At 35.1% G+C, this 24,671-nt stretch overlaps 1 protein-coding gene across 3 annotated transcripts in view; it reads left to right on the top strand.

Moving 5' to 3' along the window:
* Positions 1 to 24,671, top strand: part of COP1 (COP1 E3 ubiquitin ligase) — a 272,563-nt gene that overhangs the window by 75,304 nt on the left and 172,588 nt on the right. For all 3 annotated transcript variants that reach the window (XM_060034406.1, XM_060034397.1, XM_060034388.1), the window contains 2 exons: positions 9,346 to 9,405; positions 10,126 to 10,202. In XM_060034406.1, the coding sequence (XP_059890389.1) occupies positions 9,346 to 9,405; positions 10,126 to 10,202 (137 nt within the window). The remainder of the gene's footprint in view (positions 1 to 9,345; positions 9,406 to 10,125; positions 10,203 to 24,671) is intronic.

Raw genomic sequence — 24,671 nt, 5'->3', positions numbered from 1 at the left:
TGACTTTTAATTGCAGTTATGATGAGTCTAAACCAAGACTCTGAATCTGCTTTTCAGATTTAACATACTTATTTGTTCCAATGTCACATCTTGCTGTTAGAATCCTACATTTAATTTTTATTTGTGATTTATTTTTTCCTTGACTCTCCTTTGAATATTAAGAGAAAGGAATGTGCAAGGCACATAGTAGGCATTTTCATTAGTTATCTGTTGCTGTGTAACAAGTTACCCTCAAATTTAATGGCTTAAAAACATCATTTAATATCTTGTGTCAGGAATCTTGGTGCAGAGTAACTGAGTGCCTTTGCTCAGGGTTTCTCACCAAGGTACGCTCCAAGTGTTGGCCAGGGCAGCAGTTATCTTAAGGTTCGACTGGGATAGGAATGCTTCCCAGTTCACTCGTTGGCTGTTGGAAAGAGATACCATATTCTTACCACATGGGCTTCTCCATAGGATAACTTACTGTGTGGCAGCTGACTTCCCTCACAGGGAGCAAGAGAGGGTTTTGAGGACAGCAGTCACATGCTTTTTGTAGATTAATCTTGAAAGTTACATCTCAACAAGTGTTCTGTTTTTTCCATTAGAAGCAAATCTTTGGGTCCAGCCTATACAAAGAGAGGGAATTACATAAGGGTGTGAATTCTGAGGTGGGAATCTTTGGAGGCTTTCTTACAGCCAGCCTCCCACAACACTTAATAAATATATGTTTTTAAATGAACATGTTATTCTTTCTTCATGGTCAGGTTGAACAAAAGGACTTTAGGTTCCATGTAAAAGCCAGTCTCCTCTGTGCAAATTTGTACCAGCATTTGAACAATTGCCTTATATTTCATACGATTTAATTTTAAAATATACTTTTGGATATTTGTGGTACCTGTTTAATTCATTGTAATAGGACAGTTTTGATGAGTCTTGGTTTCCTTTTGCTTTTGTTCGGAATTTTATTTTGAATATTTGAAAGAATTGAATTTTACAATGTTTTCATATGAAATAAAGCACAGAAAAGTTCGTAAAACAAATTTACAGTGTAAAGATTCATAGTAGAGTGATCATCTGTGTGACCATTATCCTGATTAAACAATAGATTTTTGCTAGGCTTCCTGAAGCTCCCTCCCTACCCTTTCCAGATTATAGCCTTCTCCCTTGCCCATTAGGTAGTCAGTATTCTGATATTTATGGTAATCACCTCTCTGTTTTTCTTTATTGTTTTGATGCCTAAGTATTTATAAGTCTCTTCTTTTGAACTAATATAAATGCACTTCTGCATTATATAATGTTTTGTTCTTGTCTTTGGCTCAGTGCTAAGATTCATCCCCATTGTTGTATATGGCTATAATTGATTCATTTTTGTTGTTGTATAGTATTCTATTAAATGAATACACCCCATTTTTGTTGTTGATGGACTTGTGCGTTGTTTTTGGTTTTGAGCTATTTACAATGTTACTATCTTATATATGTATCCAGGTATATATTAGTATATATCTTTCTATGCTACACATGTAGAAGTGGAATTAATGAGTCATAGGATATGTACATCTTCAAATTTAATAGATAATGCCAAACAATGCCTGAGCAGTTGTATTGGTTACTCTTCCTACAGGCATTGTAGGAATGTTCCTATTGCACTATATTATTGCCAGTACTTGGTGGCAATAGACTTTTTTCAGTTTAGCAAATCTTAGGATATGTATTGCTATCTCTTTGTGGTTTTAAGTTGCATTTCCCTGAGACCAGTGAGGTTGAGTACACAGTACTATGAATTGGCCATTGGGATTTTTGTGTATGTGTGAAGTACTTGTTTAAAGCTTTGTGCATCTTTTCTATTTAGTTGATTTTCTTATTGGTTTATTGTTTATATATTCTAGATAAAAGTTCTTTGTTCTATCTATCTATCTCTATATCTACTTATCTATAGCAAATCTTTTACCCCTCTAATTGGGCTGCTTTTTCCATTGTCTTAATGATGTCATTTGATGAGCAGAAGTTTCTGTCTATAATAGAGTCAAATTTATTAGTCTTTCCTGTTATAATTAGTACCTTTTATGTTAGGTAAAGAATTCTTCTCCACCTGAGGTCATGAAGACATTTTACTATATTACCTACTTGAATCTTTACCTTTTATTTTTCATACTCGCATCTATAATCTACTTGGGAATTTTTCATATGGATGTCCAGATGTCCAAGCATCCTTAATTAAAAAGTCCATCCTTTTCCCATTGCTTTGAAATACCACATCTGTCATACATCATGTGTCCATACATGTGTGGGTTGGTTTCTAGGCTCTCTTCTGCTCCACTGGTCTGTTTGTCTATCTTTCTGGCAATACCACATTGTATTAAACACTAGAACTTTAAAGTAAGTTACTGTTCTTTTTTAGGAAAGTCTCAGCTATTCATGGCTCTTTGTATTTCTCTATAAATATTAGAACCAGCTGATACATTTCCATGGTACACCTGCTGTGATCTTTATTGGGATTACTTTGACTCAGTAGATGAATTTGGGAGACTATCTTTACAATATTGAGTCCTTTAGCCTTTGAACGTGGTATTTCTTTCTGTATATCTAGGTCCTTAAGAATGTCCTTAAAAATTTTGATATTTTTCAGGGGATTATTCTTAACATGTCTTTATTTTAGAGTTGTTCTTAGGTCTTCAATCATTTTTACGCTATTGTAAGTGATGTCTGTGTCTTTAATTTCAGTTTCTTACTATTTGTTGCTGGTATATAGAAATGCAGTTGATTTTGACACATTTCTTTTGGTATCCAGCAACCTTGTTAAGATCATTAATTCTAATAATTTATTTGTAGATTATTTTATGTTTTCTGTGTACGCATCATCATCTGCAAATAATAACAGTTTAGTTTCTTTCTTTATGATCCTTATATCCTTTATTTATTTTTCTTGTCTTACTCTGCTGGCTAGGACATCCGGTACAATGATGAATAGAAGTGGTGATAGCGGGGCATCCTAGTCTTGGTGCTGATCTCAAAGTGAAAGCTTTCGACGTGTCACCATTAGGTATGATGTTTTCTGTAGGTTTTTGGTAGGTATTTTTTTTTTTATCATTCAAGGAGCTAAGTTTCTATTCCCAGTTTCCTAAGAGGATTTTTTTTTTTAAATTATAAGTGGGGGTTGAGTATTCTCCAAAATTTTTGTGCAGTTGAGATATTTTTTTTCATTATGTTAAACTGGATAATTACATTGGTTTAACATTAAAAAGTCAATCAACTTCGCACCTAGGGTGACCAACTGTCCTGATTTGCCCAAGAGTATTCTAGTTTTATCACTGAATGTTCTGCATTCTAGAAACCCCACCAGGACAGTTGTTTGCCCTACTTGCCTTCCTTATTGCATCTGTATTCATTAATGAGATTGTTCTTTAATTTTTTTTTTACACTGATCTTGTCCAATTTTGTTATAAAGATAGTTTTATCAAATGAGTTGGGGAATGTACCCTCTTTTTCTATTTTCTGGAAGAATCTGTATAATCTAGGATCGATGTCTTTGCTGAATGTTTAAGGATTTTGCTGGAGAAGTTGTCTGGACCTGTTGTTTGCAGAAGCTTTTAAAGTATTGATTCAGTTACTGCTTATTCAGGTTTTTGTTTTAGATACCATTTTTGACATGTTATACTTTTTCTAAGCATTGTCTGTTTCATCTAAATTTTCAAATTTATTGCTATTAGCTTGGTCTTAATACTAAGTTTTTGATGTCCCCAGAGTTTTTAGTGATGTCTTTCATTCCTGACTCTGCTTATTGGTGCTGTGCATTTCTCTCTTTTTTCTTGATCAGTTCTTGCCAGGAATGTAACAATTTTGAGTTTTATCTAGGAACAAACTTTCAGTTTTATATTCTCTATTTTGTTTTCCATTTTATTAATACCCTCTTTATAATTACAGTTTCCATTCTTCTACTTTCTTTGGTTTTATTTTGTTGTTTCTTTTCTAATTTGTTAATTTGGATATACATATTAGTAGGCAGACTTTTTTCTAATATAGGCATTTGAGGCCACAATTTTTCTTTTAGTTGAATCTAAAAATTATGGTATGGCATTTTGTTTGTTATTCCTTAGTTCAAAATAGTTTCTAATTTTCATTATAGTTTTTCTTAGGCATGTGGGTTATTTAGAGATAAACTTATTACTTGGATGTGGGGATTTTCTTTTTTTTTTAATTCTGGATTTCTGTTATAATTGCATTGTTATCAGAAAATAATTAGTGTTTTTCTTAATATGATATTTGCATTATCACCCGTTAGTTCATTAAATTTTGAAATATTTGTGCTTGAAAAGAATGTGTTTCCTGCAATTGCATGGTGTGGTGTAAAGTTTGTTAAATATATGGTGAGAATTTTTTGCATCCTTACTGAGTCTTTGGTTCCTTGTTATATCACTTATTTATTTGAGGTGAGTTTCTTATAGACAGCAGAGGTTTTTCATTCACTTTGCCTGACTCAGCAGTCTTAGAATTTTGTATTTAGGCCATTTACATTTAATGTAAATTTAGAGTTTAAGCCTGCCATTTTATTATTTGTTTTATGTTTCTTTTCTCTTTTGATTTTTTGTTCTTATGTTTTTTCTTTGTTACTTGAATGTATTTATATATTTTTAAAGACCTTGTTTTTTAGAGCAGTTTTAAGTTCACAGAATTGAAAGGAAGCTACAGAGATTTTCCATACATGCTGTAGTAATATGCATTTAAGTTTCCTCCATGTCTTTTCATGGATTGAAAGCTCATTTCTTCTTAGCATTGAATATTATTCCATTGTCTGGATGTATCACTATTTATCCATTCATTTTCTGAAGGACATCTTTGTTGTTTCAACTGTTGGTATTATGAATATAGCTGCTATCAGTGTGTTTTGGAAATCTTAAGATTTCAACTCCTTTGGGTAAATACCAACAAGTGTAATACTGGATCATATGATAAAAGTGTGTTTAATTTTTTAAGAAACTGCCAAACTGTCTTCCAGAGTGGCTGTACAATTTTTCATTCCTACCAAGAATAAATGAGAGTTCTTGTTGCTACACATGTTCGTCAGCTTTTGGTGTTGTCAGTGTTCTGGGTGTTGGATGATCTGATCGGTGTACAGTGCTTTCTGTTTTTTGAATTTTTTTTAGTGCTTTCTTGTTTTTATATCCATATATTAATTTTGCTACTCTCTTTTTAACCAACTTTTTTTCTGAAAGTATATCAGTATTCTTTTGTTCAGTTTTGAATATGTCAGATAATTGAAGAAGTCTTGGCAGCTATAATGTATTCTAATTATATTAGCTCTAAAAAACAAAATACTGGATTTAATACTTAAGCATATTTTTATCAAATCATAGTGATGGTCAAATAAATGAGTGCTGATGATACCTACCTGCACCAAAGCTAATGTCAATAAAAGGGGGCTCTATTTTTGAATTCTTTTCTGTTTTAGTCTTAAGGGTTTCTGAGACTTCCTTTCTTCACTTTTTAAATTTAAATTGTTTTAAAATTTTCTTTGGGTTTTGGTACAGTATGCTGTGTTAAGAGAGTGCTTGCTGTTGATGGCTTAGGACTGTGTTCTCAAATAGCATTTCTCCATCTTATGTATTTATTATTATTATTTTCAGTAGCCCCCAAACTCATAATAGTGTTAAGGCAAATTTGATCCAGAGGTTTGTTTATTATCATTCCCAATTTGTGATCGATTTTCATTTAGATAATGACAGTTCAGCTTTATAAGGACTTCCTTCATATATCTCCAAAACATTCTTGGACTCTGGTTCATGCTTTTATTCTAGATTCTGCCTCTCTGGCTTATGAAACATATTTGCAGAGTGAAGTTAGCCCAGTTTTCTTTCTGCTTTTTAAAATGGTTATCCTTTGTCTTTCTTCTGTTTCCTCATACTATAATGTCTTATATTGATGCCTGAAAGGAGAACACTTGTTTCCATTATTCATCACCAGTCTCCATATTGCTGGCCACCAAATGTGTAGATCATTTCCCACACCAATTTTCCAGTTCTCTTTGGACACCAACTGAGTGTCCTATAGTTCAATTCAGTTCAGTTCAATTCTATCTAACACTGTCTACCTGGAGTTAGCCCCGGATTCCACTGGTTAAGGATTCAGTCCCACAAGACTGAGCTGCTCCTTCAGATGAAAATTGCAAGTCCAGGAAGTCACATGTGCATCTGACCTACTGGCTATAAATTGGTAGTTCCCATGTCTGCCTCCTTGGGTTTGATAATGTGCTAGAATGGGTCACATAACTTAGGAAAAGAGTTTACTTACTAGATTACCAGTTTATGGTGAAAGGATACAACTCAGGGGGCATGGAACTTCCATACCCTCTCCAGGTGTGCCATTCTCCAAGCATCTCCATGTGCTCACCAACCTACATGTTCACCAACCCAGAAGCCCTTTGAACCCCTTAAATTAGTGTTTTTTATGGAGGCTTCATTCCATGGACATGATTGATCGGCCATTGTTGATTCAACTCAGTCTCCAGCCCCTCTCTCTTTTCTGGATGTTAGAAGGTGGGGCTGAAAGTTCCAATCCTCTAATCACATGGCTGGTTCCCCTAACAACCAATCCCCATCTGGAGGCCCTACAGGAGGCTATATTTCTTATTATAAATCAGAATAACACAATGTCTTAATAATTTAGCGCTTTAAACTTCTTCAGAATTTCGTCTTGAAATGTAAACACCTCATTTAACATGTGCTCTCTAAATAGTTTCCATTCGCTGAAATTTAAGAAAAAATTTCTTGTCTTGACACCTTTTCAGACTTTTTCACATAAGTAGGTTACATCCTTTTGTTTTATCGATACACTATACCTATGTATTTATTACGGCAGCCCTTGTACCTTGGTTGTTTTATTTTAAATTGAACCATATGAAATTGCTGCTTTTGGAAGTAAAAATTGTTTGAACATTGGTAGTTTTATGTAGTTCATCTAATATACGGCCTTCATGTATAGTAATGGTTGTATTATCCAGCAAAGCTTTGAGGCACTGGAAGGATGGGACATTATCTTCAGAGGGTTGGGCATTAGCATTTAGTATTTTGAGATTTCAGGTGATACTGGATTTTTTTTCTTGGTACTTCAATTGCAGAAGTGGAATGAAAATTGTTAATTTGATCTTAAATATGTATTATGTATCATACAAGTGATATTGGCTGTCTCTGGATGTTGATATTTTAGATGTTTACTTTCATCCTTCTCTTTAAATGTGTTTTGAAAACAATCATACTAAAGACCCCGTCAGCATTTGTTTAAATAGGGGTTTCAGCAGTGGAGCATTTCAAGCTAATTAAAGGAAAAAGTTAAGGGGTGACCATGGGATGTTTTGCTGAATTAGGGGTTAGGGTCAGCGGAGTCGAAAATGGCTATGGACCAAAAGGCAAAAGGATTTAGTGATGGTAGGAAATAACTGGGATATTTGTAGATGTCTTAGATCTGTTGACAGTGATTTGGCTGCTTGGATTGAGCCAGACCAGAGTGTTTTTTGTGTTAGAGTGGAAGACTAATTATTGGGAATGGCCAATGAATGCAGTAGAAGTGGAAATCCCCATCTAGTCTGGGGCATGAGAGAATTTATCACTTGACCAACTTTTATTTGAAAGAGTTCCAAGGCAGACTGTGTCCTTGAGGGAGAGCAAAGTTTCAGTTAAGGTAGGAGTATTGTGTGAAAAATTTTAGGATGGAGTAAAGTCTATTAAACTAGATGGAAGAATTGAAAGAATTTGACAATGCTAATCACTTTTTTTTTTAACCCCCTCCCCCGTCCCAACCATGGTTTCTGTGATACTGTGCTATCGTTTCTCCTGGCTTTTGCCCTTGCCCTTATTGATGATTGACATAGAGCTGCTCCTTCTTCCTTTGCCTATCTCTTAGCTGTTGGTGTTCCCTACACCCAGTTTTTGTTCTCATCTCTTCTGACTATACTGATTGACATTGGGTGATTTCATTCATTGTCATAAATTCAGATTTATTATTTCCCTTTCTCATAGCTTTTAGGTCTTTGTGTGTTTTATTATTTACTCTGTTTATTCTGTCTTTTCCCACCTTTTTTCCACCTGGCAAATTACTGTTAGTCCTTCGATGCTCAGCATTTCATTTAATTTCAGATCCTATTTCAGTTATCCAGTTGCCTTTTCCCTCTCCCCAAGTTTGCCATCTAGGTTAGGGGCAGTCTGTGTACCTTTAATTCTTTGTACATACCATCATCATAATGTTTTCTATGATATTTCAACTATTGGTTTACTTTTTGCCATCTTCCCTAGACTGAGTTCCATGAGGGCAAGGGCTAGAGTTTTCTAAATCCTGTTTTTCACAGTGCTTAGCAAAATGCTTAGGATTGGCAAATATTTGAATTAATATGTTATCAATTGTGTATATATTGCCACAGAAGAAAAGGCGCTTAAAAATCTGTTTGTCTGCCATGTATTTGCTGAATAATCTTGGACAAGTCACTTAACCTTTCTGTGCTTCATTTTCCTGTGTAGTAGTTCCTATTTCACACCTGGCAATAAATATTATTACATAAGTATTCATTATTGTTATTTTACATTTTAAAAATTGGCTCAATATATTTGGGTTAGATTAAGACAGCCACTTATACATAATAGTGATAGAAATTTAAATTTGATAGTGTTTCTGAAAAGCAGTTTTTTTTATGCAGTGAAGATTTGCTAGCTTTTTCTTTTGATCGAATAATTTCATTTTTAATAATCAATGAAATTTGAAATGCAGACCAGTATGTTCCAGAATTACTTATGATAGTTTGCAAACAACTTAAATCTCTGATGGTTAAATATATTGTTGAATGTGATGCAACAATGAAAATGTTTGCATTTTAATGGCGTGGAGAAAGGTTATGGTGCAGTAGTAGATAAGATATCAAAGATAAAAGATTATCTTAAATATGTTTTAAAAAATGCTTAAGAGGCTAATTTGTGATTGCTTTGGGGTGGTAGAATTTAATCTCTGAGACTTTTTTTATTTTTAAAATGGGGTTAACTGACATGCTGACGTTAATTGCTGACAGTTAAATGAGGTAATTTGAAAATTCTTCGGATGTCTTCTGTTTTTATTAAGTCATATTGTCATTGTTGTTCATCTTTAATATTTTTATTATAAAGCCAATCCTTGTATTAAAGAAAATACTGTTTTCTTAAATATTAAGTCTTTACATTTACTTTTTAACATAGGAACTTACAGCACTTTTTGTCTGCAGTATTTCACCCTGACAACCATTAGTGCAGATTTTCCTAGAAATCATTTTGTAAATGTTAAGTTATTTTATGATTGTGGTGATGCTTGTGTGGTTTGGTTTAGGCTTTTTATTTCCTCCTCTCTAATCTACAGCAACTGGAGCAGATTCAGAAGGAGTTAAGTGTTTTGGAAGAGGATATCAAAAGAGTGGAAGTAAGATATCAAGAATTTCTCACATCTCTAGTAATTTTTCAGTTTCATGAAATTTTTGCTTTTCCTTTAAATTGCTGCATTAAATTTATGGGATTGGTCTCCATTGTATAGAAAGTCACAGTCATAATTTATGCAGTAATAGTTTATTAGGAGGCCTTTTCCTCTAGTTAATGATCAAAGTTAGAGTTTAATCCATTGTTTACTAGAAAGCTAATATTTGAATCAAGAGGAATGCTACTTTTCTTAATGTTTGCAGAGAATATTTTTGAAGTAGAGACTGACATATCATGTTTTTCTGTACTTTGCAGAGTTGAACCTAATGATCCAGTTGCCATACTGTCATATTTATCTTAATATTTGTCAGTAGGGTCTCACCTAGATTAATGATTAGCTAGTTCACTATTCACATAGTGTACTGTACATCTCATTCAGATTATTTACATTTGTCTTTTTCTGCATTCGGGAGCTTCATTAGTGATGAATATTTATTAAAGTGTTTCTGGTTCTTTAAGAATGTGTATCATAGAAAAGGCTTGTCTCTTAACTTTCAGATATCCTTGCTTTTGTACTCTGTGGAAAGGAAGCCTTGAGAAATTTGGGTGTTGAGACAAAAAGGGACTGATAAAACCTGGGATTGTAAAGGAATATAATATCATAACTCCTTTTGATTTATACATCTTCTCTTTGGAGTGTCTGTAACTCTAATAATTGTGCTTCCAGGAAATGAGCGGCTTATACTCTCCTGTCAGTGAGGATAGCACAGTGCCTCAATTTGAAGCTCCTTCTCCATCACACAGGTACAAATCTTGAAACTTGTAATTGCTTAGGATTTATGTTACAGAGTGCACATATGGTATTAATCCTTAGGAGCCTTTTCCATGTAATGTACAAAAACCCCTGAGAAATTACTTTGGTCATGATCTAGAAATGAGATTGAGATAGCCTGTTTCCTTAATGCTTTGAATTTTCATGCCAGGGACAGTTAGTGAGTAGAATATTATAATACTGTGAATTCACTGTTGGATTAAAAGTTTGGTGGATTTCTTAAAATAATGGCAGCTTTAAATACTTTGTGAGTTAAAATAAGATGACATTAGAAATCTACAACTGGAGAACATGAAATGGTAATATTAGGGGAGAAGTAGATAAACTAATACCTTTAACTTTTCCACTAACCGGTTGAATTTTCTTGCAGATCTCATTCCCCAGATTTAAAATGAGGCCATTAGATAGATCTGTTAGTTTAGATATCCCTGGTATTTTCTTTATAACTCCCCATTATTAATTTGTCTTCCCTTCTGTATCCTCTATTAGAGCAGGAATTACATTTGTCTTGCTCGTGACTGTTTCCCTGGGTTTTTGAGTAGCAGTAGTGACTGGCCTCCTTCAGTAAGTTTTTGTGAAATAATAGTGAATGTCTGTGGTCCCTATATAGCTCTAAAGTTCTATTTGAAATATCTACTACCTAAAATTTGAATTTGAACTTTTTTGTTGTGTTCAAAGCGAGAGCAATTTTACATGTTTTTAACTTGCTAATCCATTTAGGATAGTGGTCTAATGTAAGCTTTTCGGACAGATAGTTTTAGGATAACACATGGATTATCAGGCAGTCCAGTGACAGTACAAGAGATTACACTAACCTTCAGAGCCAGTGTCAGTTCAGGAAAGCTATTTTATTTATTTATTTATTTATTTTTTATTTTTTTAACATCTTTATTGGAGTATAATTGCTTTACAATGGTATGTTAGTTTCAGCTTCACAACAAAATGAATCAGTTATATATATACATATGTTCCCATATCTCTTCCCGCTTGCGTCTCCCTCCCTCCCACCCTCCCTATCCCACCCCTCCAGGCTGTCACAAAGCACCGAGCTGATCTCCCTGTGCTATGCGGCTGATTCCCACTAGCTATCTACCTTACGTTTGGTAGTGTATATATGTCCATGCCTCTTTATCGCTTTGTCACCGTTTACCCTTCCCCCTCCCCATAGCCTCAAGTCCATTCTCTAGTAAGTCTGTGTCTTTATTCCTGTTTCACCCCTAGGTTTTTCATGACATTTTTTTTTCTTAGATTCCATATATATGTGTTAGCATACGGTATTTGTCTCTCTCTTTCTGACTTACTTCACTCTGTATGACAGACTCTAGGTCTATCCACCTCATTACAAATAGCTCAATTTCGTCTCTTTTTATGGCTGAGTAATATTCCATTGTATATATGTGCCACATCTTCTTTATCCATTCATCCGATGATGGACACTTAGGTTGTTTCCATCTCTGGGCTATTGTAAATAGAGCTGCAATGAACATTTTGGTACATGACTCTTTTTGAATTATGGTTTTCTCAGGGTATATGCCCAGTAGTGGGATTGCTGGGTCATATGGTAGTTCTATTTGTAGCTTTTTAAGGAACCTCCATACTGTTCTCCACAGTGGCTGTATCAATTTACATTCCCACCAACAGTGTAAGAGGGTTCCCTTTTCTCCACACCCTCTCCAGCATTTATTGTTTCTAGATTTTTTGATGATGGCCATTCTGACTGGTGTGAGATGATATCTCATTGTAGTTTTGATTTGCATTTCTCTCATGATTAGTGATGTTGAGCATTCTTTCATGTGTTTGTTGGCACTCTGTATATCTTCTTTGGAGAAATGTCTATGTAGGTCTTCTGCCCATTTTTGGATTCGGTTGTTTGTTTTTTTGTTATTAAGCTGCATGAGCTGCTTATAAATTTTGGAGATCAATCCTTTGTCAGTTGCTTCATTTGCAAATATTTTCTCCCATTCTGAGGGTTGTCTTTTGGTCTTCTTTATGGTTTCCTTTGCTGCGCAAAAGCTTTTAAGTTTCATTAGGTCCCATTTGTTTACTCTTGTTTTTATTTCCATTTCTCTAGGAGGTGGGTCAAAAAGGACCTTGCTGTGATTTATGTCATAGAGTGTTCTGCCTATGTTTTCCTCTAAGAGTTTGATAGTTTCTGGCCTTACATTTAGGTCTTTAATCCATTTTGAGCTTATTTTTGTGTATGGTGTTAGGGAGTGATCTAATTTCATACTTTTACATGTAGCTGTCCAGTTTTCCCAGCACCACTTATTGAATAGGCTGTCCTTTCTCCACTGTACATTTCTGCCTCCTTTGTCAAAGATAAGGTGACCATATGTGCGTGGGTTTATCTCTGGGCTTTCTATCCTGTTCCATTGATCTATCTTTCTGTTTTTGTGCCAGTACCATACCGTCTTGTTCAGGAAAGCTATTTTAGATCTAGTTTGGGACAATATGTGGGGAAGGGGCACAAGGGATATTCAGTTAAAGAACATTCCTGGGTTGTTTGATATTTTTCATTAACCATTTTATGGAGAATCCTCGTGAGTACTAGGTGATTCTGGGGTCACTTTACCTGTGTAATTCACCTTGTTTTTGTCCATATTTTATTTTCTTTAAAACACTTGGGAATGACTCAGCTGTGGGATATTATCTTTAAGCTTAACATTCACTTCCTGATACACATGGAATCTTTGTCAGTGGAATATTTATTATGTGAGTGCATGCAGGCAAGAAAAAGTTGTCATATCACAGAATCTTCTCTAATAAACTGATAGTTCTCATCGTCATATGACTCTCTGTCATAGCCTTTAACAGTAGTGTTTCTTTCTATCTGTGTGTCCAGGTCTTTGTTAATCTTACTGACGACTTTTAATAACTTGTTGACCATATAGTATTATATTCATTTAACTGGCTCTGTTTATTTAATGCCTCTGATGCACTGGGCACTGTTCGAAGTGTTGAATCTAGCTGGCAAATTTCCTGCCTTTATGGAGCTTACCTTTTGGGGGGTGTGTGTGTGGAGGTTGGGGCAGATGCTAAATAAGCAAAAATATAATATAGTAGTAGTACAAAATATGTAAGTAGTACCCTAGGAAGGAAATTAGATGTATTAGAGAGCTGACACATGAATGAAGTGAAGTGAAGAGGTAATAAAAAGTCATGGGGGAGTTTTGAGTAGGATCTGTTTTAGATTTTAAAATATTTACTGGGGTTCCCATGTAGAGGATAGAGATTCTGTGTCCCTGTCAGCCCCCTGCCATTGGAAGCTAGGACAAACGTTAGGAACATTGCAAGAGTCCAGAAGAGAGGAAATGGTGGAATTTTATTGGATTTTATAGGATTTTATTGGTGGAAGAGAAGGGAAGTGGTTGTATTATAAAGTAAAATAGCTGATCTCATAAAAGGTACAGGATTTCATGATATCTATGAAAACTTTGTTGAATCGCTAAAATCGTATGGAACACTATTGTCAAATGAGATTTGGGCAGAGGTGAGACTGGTTAACAGTTGAAGATGAGAAAATAGACAAACAGGATATTTTCTTCAAAAGAGTGTTTTGATATTTTCTTGAAACGAGTAATTTGATTATCACTCAAGGTTTGAGCGAGACACTTGGGAAAATGATGTGGCTTTAAATATTCTTGGGAAATGACCCTTAAGATTTGGATGTGAAATTAAACATGGGAAGAATGTTATGTTATACTATCAATATTTGAGTTTTTTTTATTTTTAAGAAATAGCATGTAGTTGAATTATAATTTTTCCCTCATAATTATTAGCTTCATTATTTAAATGCCAGACGTATTTTTTTATTTCCGTTGATCATAAATTTAATTCATTTTTTAAAAGATGCATACATAAGTTTAAATTGTGAATTGCTTATTGAACTTTTCTGTGGTGTAGACCAGGGATATTTATAAATAAAATATATAGATAAGACATTTATATAAGACACTTTTGATTATATTTACTCTATCAGGTATTTTTGAGACTTAATCTTTCATTTGTGTGTCTGTCATTTTTTAATAAATAAATAAATAAATTTATTTATTTATGGCTGCGTTGGGTCTTCCTTGCTGCGCATGGGCTTTCTCTAGTTGTGGCGAGCGGGGGCTACTCTTCGTTGCGGTGTCTGGACTTCTCACTGCAGTGGCTTCTCTTGTTGTGGAGCACAGGCTCTAGGCGTGTGGGCTTCTGTAGTTGTGGCACTTGGGCTCAGTAGTTGTGGCTCGCGGGCTCTAGAGCGCAGGCTCGGTAGTTGTGGCGCACGGGCTTAGTTGCTCTGCTGCATGTGGGATCTTCCCGGACCAGGGATTGAACCCATGTCCTCTGCATTGGCAGGTGGATTCTTAACCACTGCACCACCAGGGAAGTCCCTGTGTGTCTGTCATTTTTGACAAAGGTCCAGATGAATCAAAATGAAGGAAAAAGCAAGGGGTCACTTTATGGATGTTAGAAGTATTTAACTATTATAATATATATATATATATATATATATATAAATATATATATAATGGTGAGTTAGTACCTTGTGAATTTGTATATTTTATCATTTGAGTGAATAAACTAGTAAAATTCAAGGAATTTGATATTGTGTAATGGCTCTTGGACTAGGTTAAGAAATTCCTCTTTAACTCACCCACACAACTCTATGCAGTTATACTTACCCCCGTGACATGCCCCCTCCCCCAAATTATTAAAAAAAAAAATGTGTGTGATGGGGAGAGGGTGGGTGGTGGTTAGGGATGGCTCTTTGGTATAGTGGATGAAAATGGACCCATCTTCTCTGTTATTGCATATTGGGTCTTTGGCTGGATTATGATCACTGACCAGAGCAGTGTTAATGGCTTCTTCTTCACATATTAATGCTTAAGTTTTTGGTACTTTTGGGCAATTATTATTGGTTTAACTGATTTGTTTTACTTGGGAAGATAACTTTTTAAATTGTATTTATTTATTTATTTATTTATTTTCTTATTTCATTGTCTTTTATTTATTTATTTTTTCACCACACTGCGTGGCTTGTGGGATCTTAGTTTCCCAGCCAGGGACCGAACCCTGGCCCTTGGCAGTGAAAGCGCGGAGTCCTAACCACTGGACTGCCAGGGAACTTCCTAAGATAACTGTTTTTAAAACATAGGAATTGAAATGTTCTTACGGTCAGGTCTAACTCTAATCCTTACAGATTTGTCCCTAATTTATTATATATTTTAAACAAATGTTCTACATAAACCTAAAGAGTTTTTCATATAACATTTATTTCCCTTTATTGAGGAGGGGAATTATACAATATAGGAAATTCTCCATACACAGCCTGACACTATTTTCCATACAGTAAGTCTCCTACATACGAACGAGTTTCGTTCCTAGAGGGGATTCGTAAGTCCAATTTGTTCGTAAGTGCAAGAAAGTTGGCCTAGGTACCCAACTAACGCAATCGGCTATATAGTACTGTACTGTAATAGGTTTGTAATACTTTTCACACAAATAATACATAAAAAACAAACACAAAAAATAAAGAAAACATTTTTCATCTTATAGTACAGTACCTTGAAAAGTACAGTAGTACAGTACAACACCTGGCATACAGGGGCTGGCATCAAGGGAACAGGCAAGAAGAGTTACTGACTGGAGGAGGGAGAGGAGGTGGGAGATGGTGGAGCTGAAGGATCGTCAGCAGTAGGAGTCGGAGGGCAAGCTGCTCACTCCTGACGTTGATGGCACAGGTTCTGGTTCCTTGCTGGATTCAATTATATCTACTCTTGAAAAAACGATCCAGTGATGTCTGGGTAGTAGCTCTTTTTTTCTTTTCTTGTCACATGGTAGCACTCGATTGCATTCTGAATGGTAGCTGCAACCTTTGTGTACCGTTCTACATTCAGATCCTATGCCTCAAAAACTAACAGTGCCTCCTCAAAGAAAATCCCTTTGCCATTTCCTGTATCGTGAATCTCTTCGGTTCTTCAGTTACTTCTTCTTCCTCTTGTCTCTCTTGGTGATTCTTAGCGGTATCAGCTACATCACCACTGCTTTTACCATTGCTTCTGGACATCCTGGGCTTGAAATAAAGATACTGTACTACTGTACGCTATACAGTACTGTACAGTAAAGTACACAAAAGCACAACCACTTATAGAGGAGGCATGCGTGTGACAGTGTACACCAGACACGTGAACTAACTTATGTGATTGGACATGCGAACACGTTTGCATCTTTGAAAGTTTGCAACTTGGAGGTTCGTATATAGGGGACTTGTATTTCCAAGGTTAGATGATTATGAACAGATCTTAAGAAATCTCTGCTACACTTGCATTTATTGTTGCGAGTACTGAGGATTACTTGCCTTAACTCTGACCCTATACCATGCAGAGGAGTTGAATTTGATGCCATAGGCGATGGAGGATACTGAAGAATCTTATGGAATTTTCAACTTGAACAAACACAAAGAAACGCAAACACAGAAAACAAATTTCCTTGGCAATAATGTAAAGGGTACTCTTCATACATCTGTAGTTTCTCATTAATTTGATAGGTAATAGAATTGCAGCAAGTAAAGAAAAATGTTTTTGAAATAGTTCAATTTCCTTTATTTAGAATATTTGAAGAATTCTTCAGTCACTAAGCCAGTTTTTGGAGGTGTATCAGGCATGTATAAAACACAGTTTTAGGCACTGGAGATACAGTTGTGAATATGACAGACCCTAGAACTCTGCTCACATGGTTATATAAAGGACGGAAAATAAGTTATGCTGTCAAATTAATTATTCGCTTAAAATATGGTATAAATAGACTTTTTGATTCCAGTAATTAAAATAATCAAAATACATTTAAATTATGTTTGATGAGTAGGTATTTCAGGATTTTTGAAAAACATCTTTGGGTTCTTGTTATAAACTGTAATTGTCACTGCTTGATGAAGATACTACCAGTCCTTTCTAATTCTGAAATCTGAGGTGTGAATAGGACAGATTTCGATGTGCATGAGTATCAACCAAACCTCTTGTTTGACATGCAGATTTTTGAACCCCACCCCCGAAATCTGATCATTAGGTCTGAGGTGAGTTCCTGAGATTCACATGTAGGCCTGGAGGATCATACTTTAAAAATATGTAAATACTGGTTTAGTGGGTAGTGAATATGTCTGTATTACTGACATGTTTTAAAAATCTCTAAGTAAGATATATTTATTTTCTTTTTCATAAAAGAAAGCTCTGACATTCAACACTAACGTTTTATAACTATCTTAAGTTTATTTCATTTTTGGGGAAGATAGGGTAAAATTTTCTATTTACTCTCTACTTTGTAAAGTTACATATCCTTCTGTAATGTCTTAAAAATGCCTCAAGTTATGTTCCTGGGCTTGAGAGAGCCAAAACAGTTAAAATTAAGTTTCTTGGAAAGAAGCAGATTATTGGTATTTACCAGCCATTCCCTGTTGATTCCATTCATATTACTGTGATTAGACCCTCTTGCTTATGGCCTTTTGTGCTTTCAAGTTAGAGTCATGTAGGAAACTTTTCACCCCTTTGCTTATTATAGGTGTACCTTGATTCTGGGAGGTCAGGGATGGGAGAAGCTGGGAAAACCAAAGCTATACATTGTAACCCTAGCCTAGATGTAAGAATAATTGAATGCAAGCATAAAATTTCATGTGCTGTCACCATTTTCTGTTTCTGCTGTTTACTGTCTCTCCTCTACCCAAGTTCCAGTATATTTTTCCCATTCAGATCCTCTACCTTTGAATCTTTTGTTGCTGTTTTTGGAATGCTTCCTCTACTTTGTTTTTAAAACCTTTTTCTGAGATGATTTCAGAGACCTGGGTTTTTGTAACACTAAGATTTATGGCAGTTACATCATCTGATAATTAAAAATTTCTCCTCTGTGAATTATAACTAAATTGTAACTATTATAACTATTCCCACTCATTGATAAGTGGTTAGAATATAATGGAGTCAAAGGCAGTACTTAGCCTAACAAACTGGGACTTTTATTAGCTTTGTTGGAGACAAATGAGTTTTGTCAGTCTTTTTCTTTTGAGCTTATTATTCTGTTTTTGAAATTCTACCAAGCAAATTATTTACTTCCAAAGGCAGTAAGCAGTAGATTCAGACCTGCTCCATCTTTCAGAAATTTTCCGTCACATGTGCTTTTCACATCTGCCAGCAGTAAGTTTCTCCCTGAGGAAGCTCTTATAATGAAAACTTTAAAATGAATTGCCCTTTTGCTTTTCTTTTTAAACTTTCGTAATATTATGGAATTACAGACCTTTTAAAAGGCAGCATAATATGAGGTTCATACAGTCCTCCTATGTACTGTATATCTACAACCCTTTCTAATCATCTACCATTAAAAGGGGACAAAGGGTGTTGGAGGAAGTTTTTCCTGGATATTTGAAATACTCTGATAACTTCTGTTCTTTGAAGAATAAATTGAATCTCTTTTTCCTAAAGATCATAGGTACGTACTCTGGAGCCCAATGTTTTTATTATTGAACTACCCTTACGTTCCCAAAGTAAATCCAAAGCTTGTATGATATATAGGTTTTCATAACCTTTTTGGGAAACCTTTGGAGTCAGATGTGTTTCATTATGTGGTGTTATGTCTTGCCCCCATACCCTTCCCTCCGCAATTTAGAAAGGTAACACAGTACATATGCCATATATTACATATACTGGAGGAGGAGTAAAACGCGGTTCCATATAATCAAGCACATTAATATTTCAGCATTGAAGCATGCATATTAGCAGTCAGTGAGATAAACGATATCAAAATCTGTTCAGGTCAGGTTTTCACTTCAAAAAGTTACAAAAAGTGTTTGATTTTCATAGTTTTGGGTTTTAGGAATTGAAGTTTTCTGTAATCTTTTTTGTTGTTGTTTAACATCTTTATCGGAGTATAATTGCTTTAAAATGGTGTGTTAGTTTCTGCTCTATAACAAAGTGAATCAGTTATACATATACATGTATCCCCATATCTCTTCCCTCTTGCATCTCCATCCCTCCACCCTCCCTATCCCACCCCTCTAGGTGGTCACAAAGCACCGAGGTGATCTCCCTGTGCTATGTGGCTGCTTCCCACTAGCTATCAGTTTTACATTTGGTAGTGTATATGTGTCCATGCCACTCTCTCACTTTGTCCCAGCTTACCCTTCCCCCTCCCCGTGTCATCAAGTCCATTCTCTAGTAGGTCTGCGTCTTTATTCCCATCTTGCCCCTAGGTTCTTCATGACCATTTTTTTTTTCTAGATTCCATATATATGTGTTAGCATACGGTATTTGTTCTTCTCTTTGTGACTTACTTCACTCTGTATGACAGACTCTAGGCCCATCCACCTCACTACAAATAACTCAATCTCGTTTCTTTTTATGGTGGAGTAATATCCCATTGTATATATGTGCCACATCCTTTATCCATTCATCTGTCAGTGGACACTTAGGTTGCTTCCATGTCCTGGCTATTGTAAATAGAGCTGCAGTGAACATTGTGGTATATGATTCTTTTTGAGTTATGGTATTCTCAGGGTATATGCCCAGTAGTAGAATTGCTGGATCGTATGGTAATTCGATTTTTAGTTTTTTAAGGAACCTCCATACTGTTCTCTATAGTGGCTGTATCAATTTACATTCCCGCCAACAGTGCAAGAGGGTTCCCTTTGCTCCACACCCTCTCCAGTATTTATTGTTTGTAGATTTTTTTGATGATGGCCATTCTGACCGGTGTGAGATGATATCTCATTGTAGTTTTGATTTGCATTTCTCTAATGATTAATGATGTTGAGCATTCTTTCATGTGTTTGTTGGCAATCTGTATATCTTCTTTGGAGAAACATCTGTTTACATCTTCTGCCCACTTGTGGATTAGGTTGCTTGCTTTTTTGATATTGAGCTGCATGAGCTGCTTGTAAATTTTGGAGATTAATCCTTTGTCAGTTGCTTCATTTGCAAATACTTTCTCCCATCCTGAGGGTTGTCTTTTCGTCTTGTTATGGTTTCCTTTGCTGTACAAAACCTTTGAAGTTTCATTAGGTCCCATTTGTTTATTTTTGTTTTTATTTCCATTTCTCTAGGAGGTGGGTCAAAGAGGATCTTGCTGTGATTTATGTCATAGAGTGTTCTGCCTGTGTTTTCCTCTGAGAGTTTGATCGTGTCTGGCCTTACATTTAGGTCTCAATCCATTTTGAGTTTATTTTTGTGTATGGTGTTAGGGAGTGTTCTGATTTCATTCTTTTACATGTAGCTGTCCAGTTTTCCCAGCACCACTTATTGAAGAGGCTGTCTTTTCTCCATTGTATATTCTTGCCTCCTTTATCAAAAATAAGGTGACCATATGTGTGTGGGTTTATCTCTGGGCTTTCTGTCCTCTTCCATTGATCTATATTTCTGTTTTTGTGCCAGTAGCATACTGTCTTGACTACTGTAGCTTTGAAGTATAATCTGAAGTCCGGGAGCCTGATTCCTCCAGCTTCATTTTTCTTTCTCAAGATTGCTTTGGCTATTTGGGGTCTTTTGTGTTTCCATACAAATTGTGAAATTTTTTGTTCTAGTTCTGTGAAAAATGCCAGTGGTAGTTTGATAGGGATTGCATTGAATCTGTAGATTGCTTTGGGTAGTATAGTCATTTTCACAATGTTGATTCTTCCAATCCAAGAACATGGTAATCTCTCCATCTGTTTGTATCATCCTTAATTTCTTTCATTAGTGTCTTATAATTTTCTGCATACAGGTCTTTTGTCTCCTTCAGTAGGTTTATTCATAGGTATTTTATTCTTTTTGTTGCAGTGGTAAATGGGAGTGTTTTCTTGATTTCACTTTCAGATTTTTCATCATTAGTGTATAGGAATGCAAGACATTTCTGTGCATTAATTATTTTATCCTGCTACTTTACCAGATTCATTGATTAGCTCTGGTAGTTTTCTAGTAACATCTTTAGGATTCTCTATGTATAGTGTCATGTCATCTGCAAACAGTGACATCTTACTTCTTCTTTTCCAATTTGGATTCCTTTTATCTTTTTTTGTTCTCTGATTGCTGTGGCTAAAACTTCCAAAACTATGTTGAATGAGAGTGGTGAGAGTGGGCAGCCTTGTCTTGTTCCTGGTCTTAGTGGAAATGGTTTCAGTTTTTCACCATTGAGGACGATGTTGGCTGTGGGTTTGTCATATATGACCTTTATTATGTTGAGGTAAGTTCCCTCTATGCCTACTTTCTGGAGGGTTTATCATAAATGGGTGTTGAATTTTGTTGAAAGTTTTCTCTGCATCTGAGGTGATCATATGGTTTTATGTAAGTTTTTTGAGCCATATATATATATATATATATATATATATATATATATATGTTTAATTTTATTATTTATTTATTATTATTTTAAGAAATATTTATTTAGTTATTTATTTGTCTGCTTCGGATCTCAGTTGCAGGATCTTCGTTAGGGCATGCGGGATTTTAAGTTGTGACATGCAGGTTCTTAGTTGCAGCATTCGGGATCTAGTTCCCTGACCAGGGATCGAACCTGGGTCCCCTGCATTGGGAGCGTGGAGTCTTAACCACTGGACCCCCAGGGAAGTCCCAAGCCCAGTATTTTTAAAAGCAAACTGTATGTTGCTGAAAAGGCCATTTTAATCACTGATGTTTATTTGTATAAAATCTTTTGTATAGAATTTGTTGTACTATCTTGTTGAAATTCTTACAAATACCACAATATGAGTAGTAGTACTGTCTATTCTAATGAGTCCGAGACACTGTAGAAGAAAAGATTTCACCTTAATTTTCAATTGAATTTTGCATCAAAATTTTCTCTTAGCTTCCTATTCATTTATAGATATAGCTTATATGTGAAACTGAGTTAACAGTCTTTTAAAAATTATTTATTTAAACATATTTTTTATTTCTTTTTTTTTTTAATTGAAGGATAGTTGATTTGTAGTGTTGTGTTAGTTTCAGGTGTACTGCAAAGTGATTCAGTTTTATATATGTATACACACATGCGCACATATATACACATAATACACACATATACGTATATACACAAATACACACATAAATACGTATATATACACATAAATACATATACATATATATTCTTTTTCAGATTCTTTTCCCTTATAGGTCATTACAAAATAGTATAGTTCCCTGTGCTGTACAGTAGGTCCTTCTTGATGATCTATTTTATGTATAGGGGTGTGTATTTTTTAATCCCAAACTCCTAATTTATCCGTCCCCCCCATTTCCCCTTTGGTACCATAAATTTGTTTTCTATGTCTGTGAGTCTGTTTCTGTTTTGTATATAAGTTCATTTGTAAAAGTCTATCTTTTAATTACAAAGTATATCTTTGCTTTTGGAAGCAAATAATTTAACTGACAGTAAGTATTTTTGTGACATCTACTTGCATAACTGTGAATTTCCCTTGTAACTTGGATTAACAGCTGTATAGTTTTCATATGTTTTTAGCTGAGCTCCTCATTGTCACCAGCAAGAACATTAAGAATTTTTTTATCATCTTATTTTCCCCATCATGAATAAAGAGTATTATTCCTAACTCAGTTTTAGTTACTATCTTGAAATTTTCTTCTTGCCCTTGCCATTTTTTGGTGGCTTTATTTGTGTAACTTATTTGAAATAATTTGAAGTTATTTATTTGACATTTATTTGAAATAATTGATGACTCTCATATTTATAGGTTGCCATTTTTTTCACTTTTCTCCTTAAATTATGTCTATGAAGTGGGTTGGGCTAATCCAGGATTTCCTCACTCTTCAGTTGTAGAATGTGATGTGCCTAAGGAGCATAGCATGGTGGTTCAGTGTAGACTCTAGAACCTGACTCCATGGCTTTGAATCCTAACTCTGTTATTGACTAACTTTGTTAACTTGGGCCAAATGTATAATCTGTCAGTGACTGAGTTTCCTCACTTGAGAAATGGGAATGATAATAGTGTCTACCTGAGTTATGAAGTTTAAATTACTTAGCTCAGTGCCTACAGCATGGTAAATGCTCAATAAATGATAGCTGTTAATACTGCTGTTGTCATTACCATCTGTGGATTGTGGCTAACTCAGAGATAAGCAGTAGAATAGCACCAGAATCAAGAGAACCCAGCCCAGGCAGTGCTTTCTAATATTCTCTTCTAATCATGTTACTTTATACACACATAGAAACACACACACACACACACACACACACACACACACACACACACACACACATTTTAAAAAGCAGAATTAAAGGGATTTATTTTTTCAGATTGCTTCTGTTGTGGTTGTATATGCAATAATAAATTTCCTTAGTGAATAAGATTAAGATCTGAAATAAAATAAATTTCAAACTCTGCAGTTATTATTAATAAAATACTATTTAAAACCTGTAATTTCAATACCTTCAACAATCTGATGAGTACTATTTTTAAACATGTATTTGAAATGCAATGTTATCTCACTATATACACTGATATATCAATATCATCGTTCCAGCCTGCAGTCAAAGAAGTCTGAATTATAACACCATAAAATAATCATATCTAGAAATAGTTCTGTTCTATCAACCTCTAAATGTGCAACTTCATAATTTTATTAATGTTTATACAGATAATAGGGAATTGGGTTTCATTAGTGGAAGAAACACAGATTTTTTTTTTAACATCTTTATTGGAGTATAATTGCTTTAATGTTGTGTTAGTTTCTGCTGTATAACAAAGTGAATCAGCCATATGCATACATATATCTCCATATACCCTCCCTCTTGCGTCTCCCTCCCACCTGCCCTATCCCACCCCTCTACGTGGTCACAAAGCACCCAGCTGATCTCCCTGTGCTATGCAGCTGTTTCCCACTTGCTATCTGTTTTACATTTGGTAGTGTATATATGTCAATGTTACTCTCTCACTTTGACCCAGCTTACCCTTCCCCCTCCTCATGTCCTCAAGTCCATTCTCTATGTTTGCATCTTTATTCCTGTCCTGCCCCTAGGTTCATTAGAACCTTTTTTTTTGTTTTTTAGATTCCATATATATGTGTTAGTATACGGTATTTGTTTTTCTCTTTCTGACTTACTTCATTCTGTATGACAGACTCTAGGTCCATCCACCTCACTACAAATAACTCAGTTTCATTTCTTGAGTAATATTGTATATATTGCCACATCTTTGCCACATTGCCACATCTATTGCCACATTGTATATATGTGCCACATCTTCTTTATCCATTCATCTGTCGATGGACACTTAGGTTGCTTCCATGTCCTGGCTATTGTAAATAGTGCTGCAGTGAACATTGTGGTACACGTCTCTTTTTGAATTATGGTTCTCTCAGGGTATATGCCCAGTAGTGGGATTGCTGGGTCTTATGGTAGTTCTATTTTTAGTTTTTTAAGAAACCTCCATACTGTTCTCCATAGTGGCTGTATCAATTTACATTTCTACCAACAGTGCAAGAGGGTTCCCTTTT

Source organism: Delphinus delphis, chromosome 1 (genome assembly GCF_949987515.2).
Source record: "Delphinus delphis chromosome 1, mDelDel1.2, whole genome shotgun sequence".
Classification (NCBI taxonomy): Eukaryota; Metazoa; Chordata; class Mammalia; order Artiodactyla; family Delphinidae; genus Delphinus; species Delphinus delphis.
This window is presented reverse-complemented; position numbering and strand designations above follow the sequence as displayed.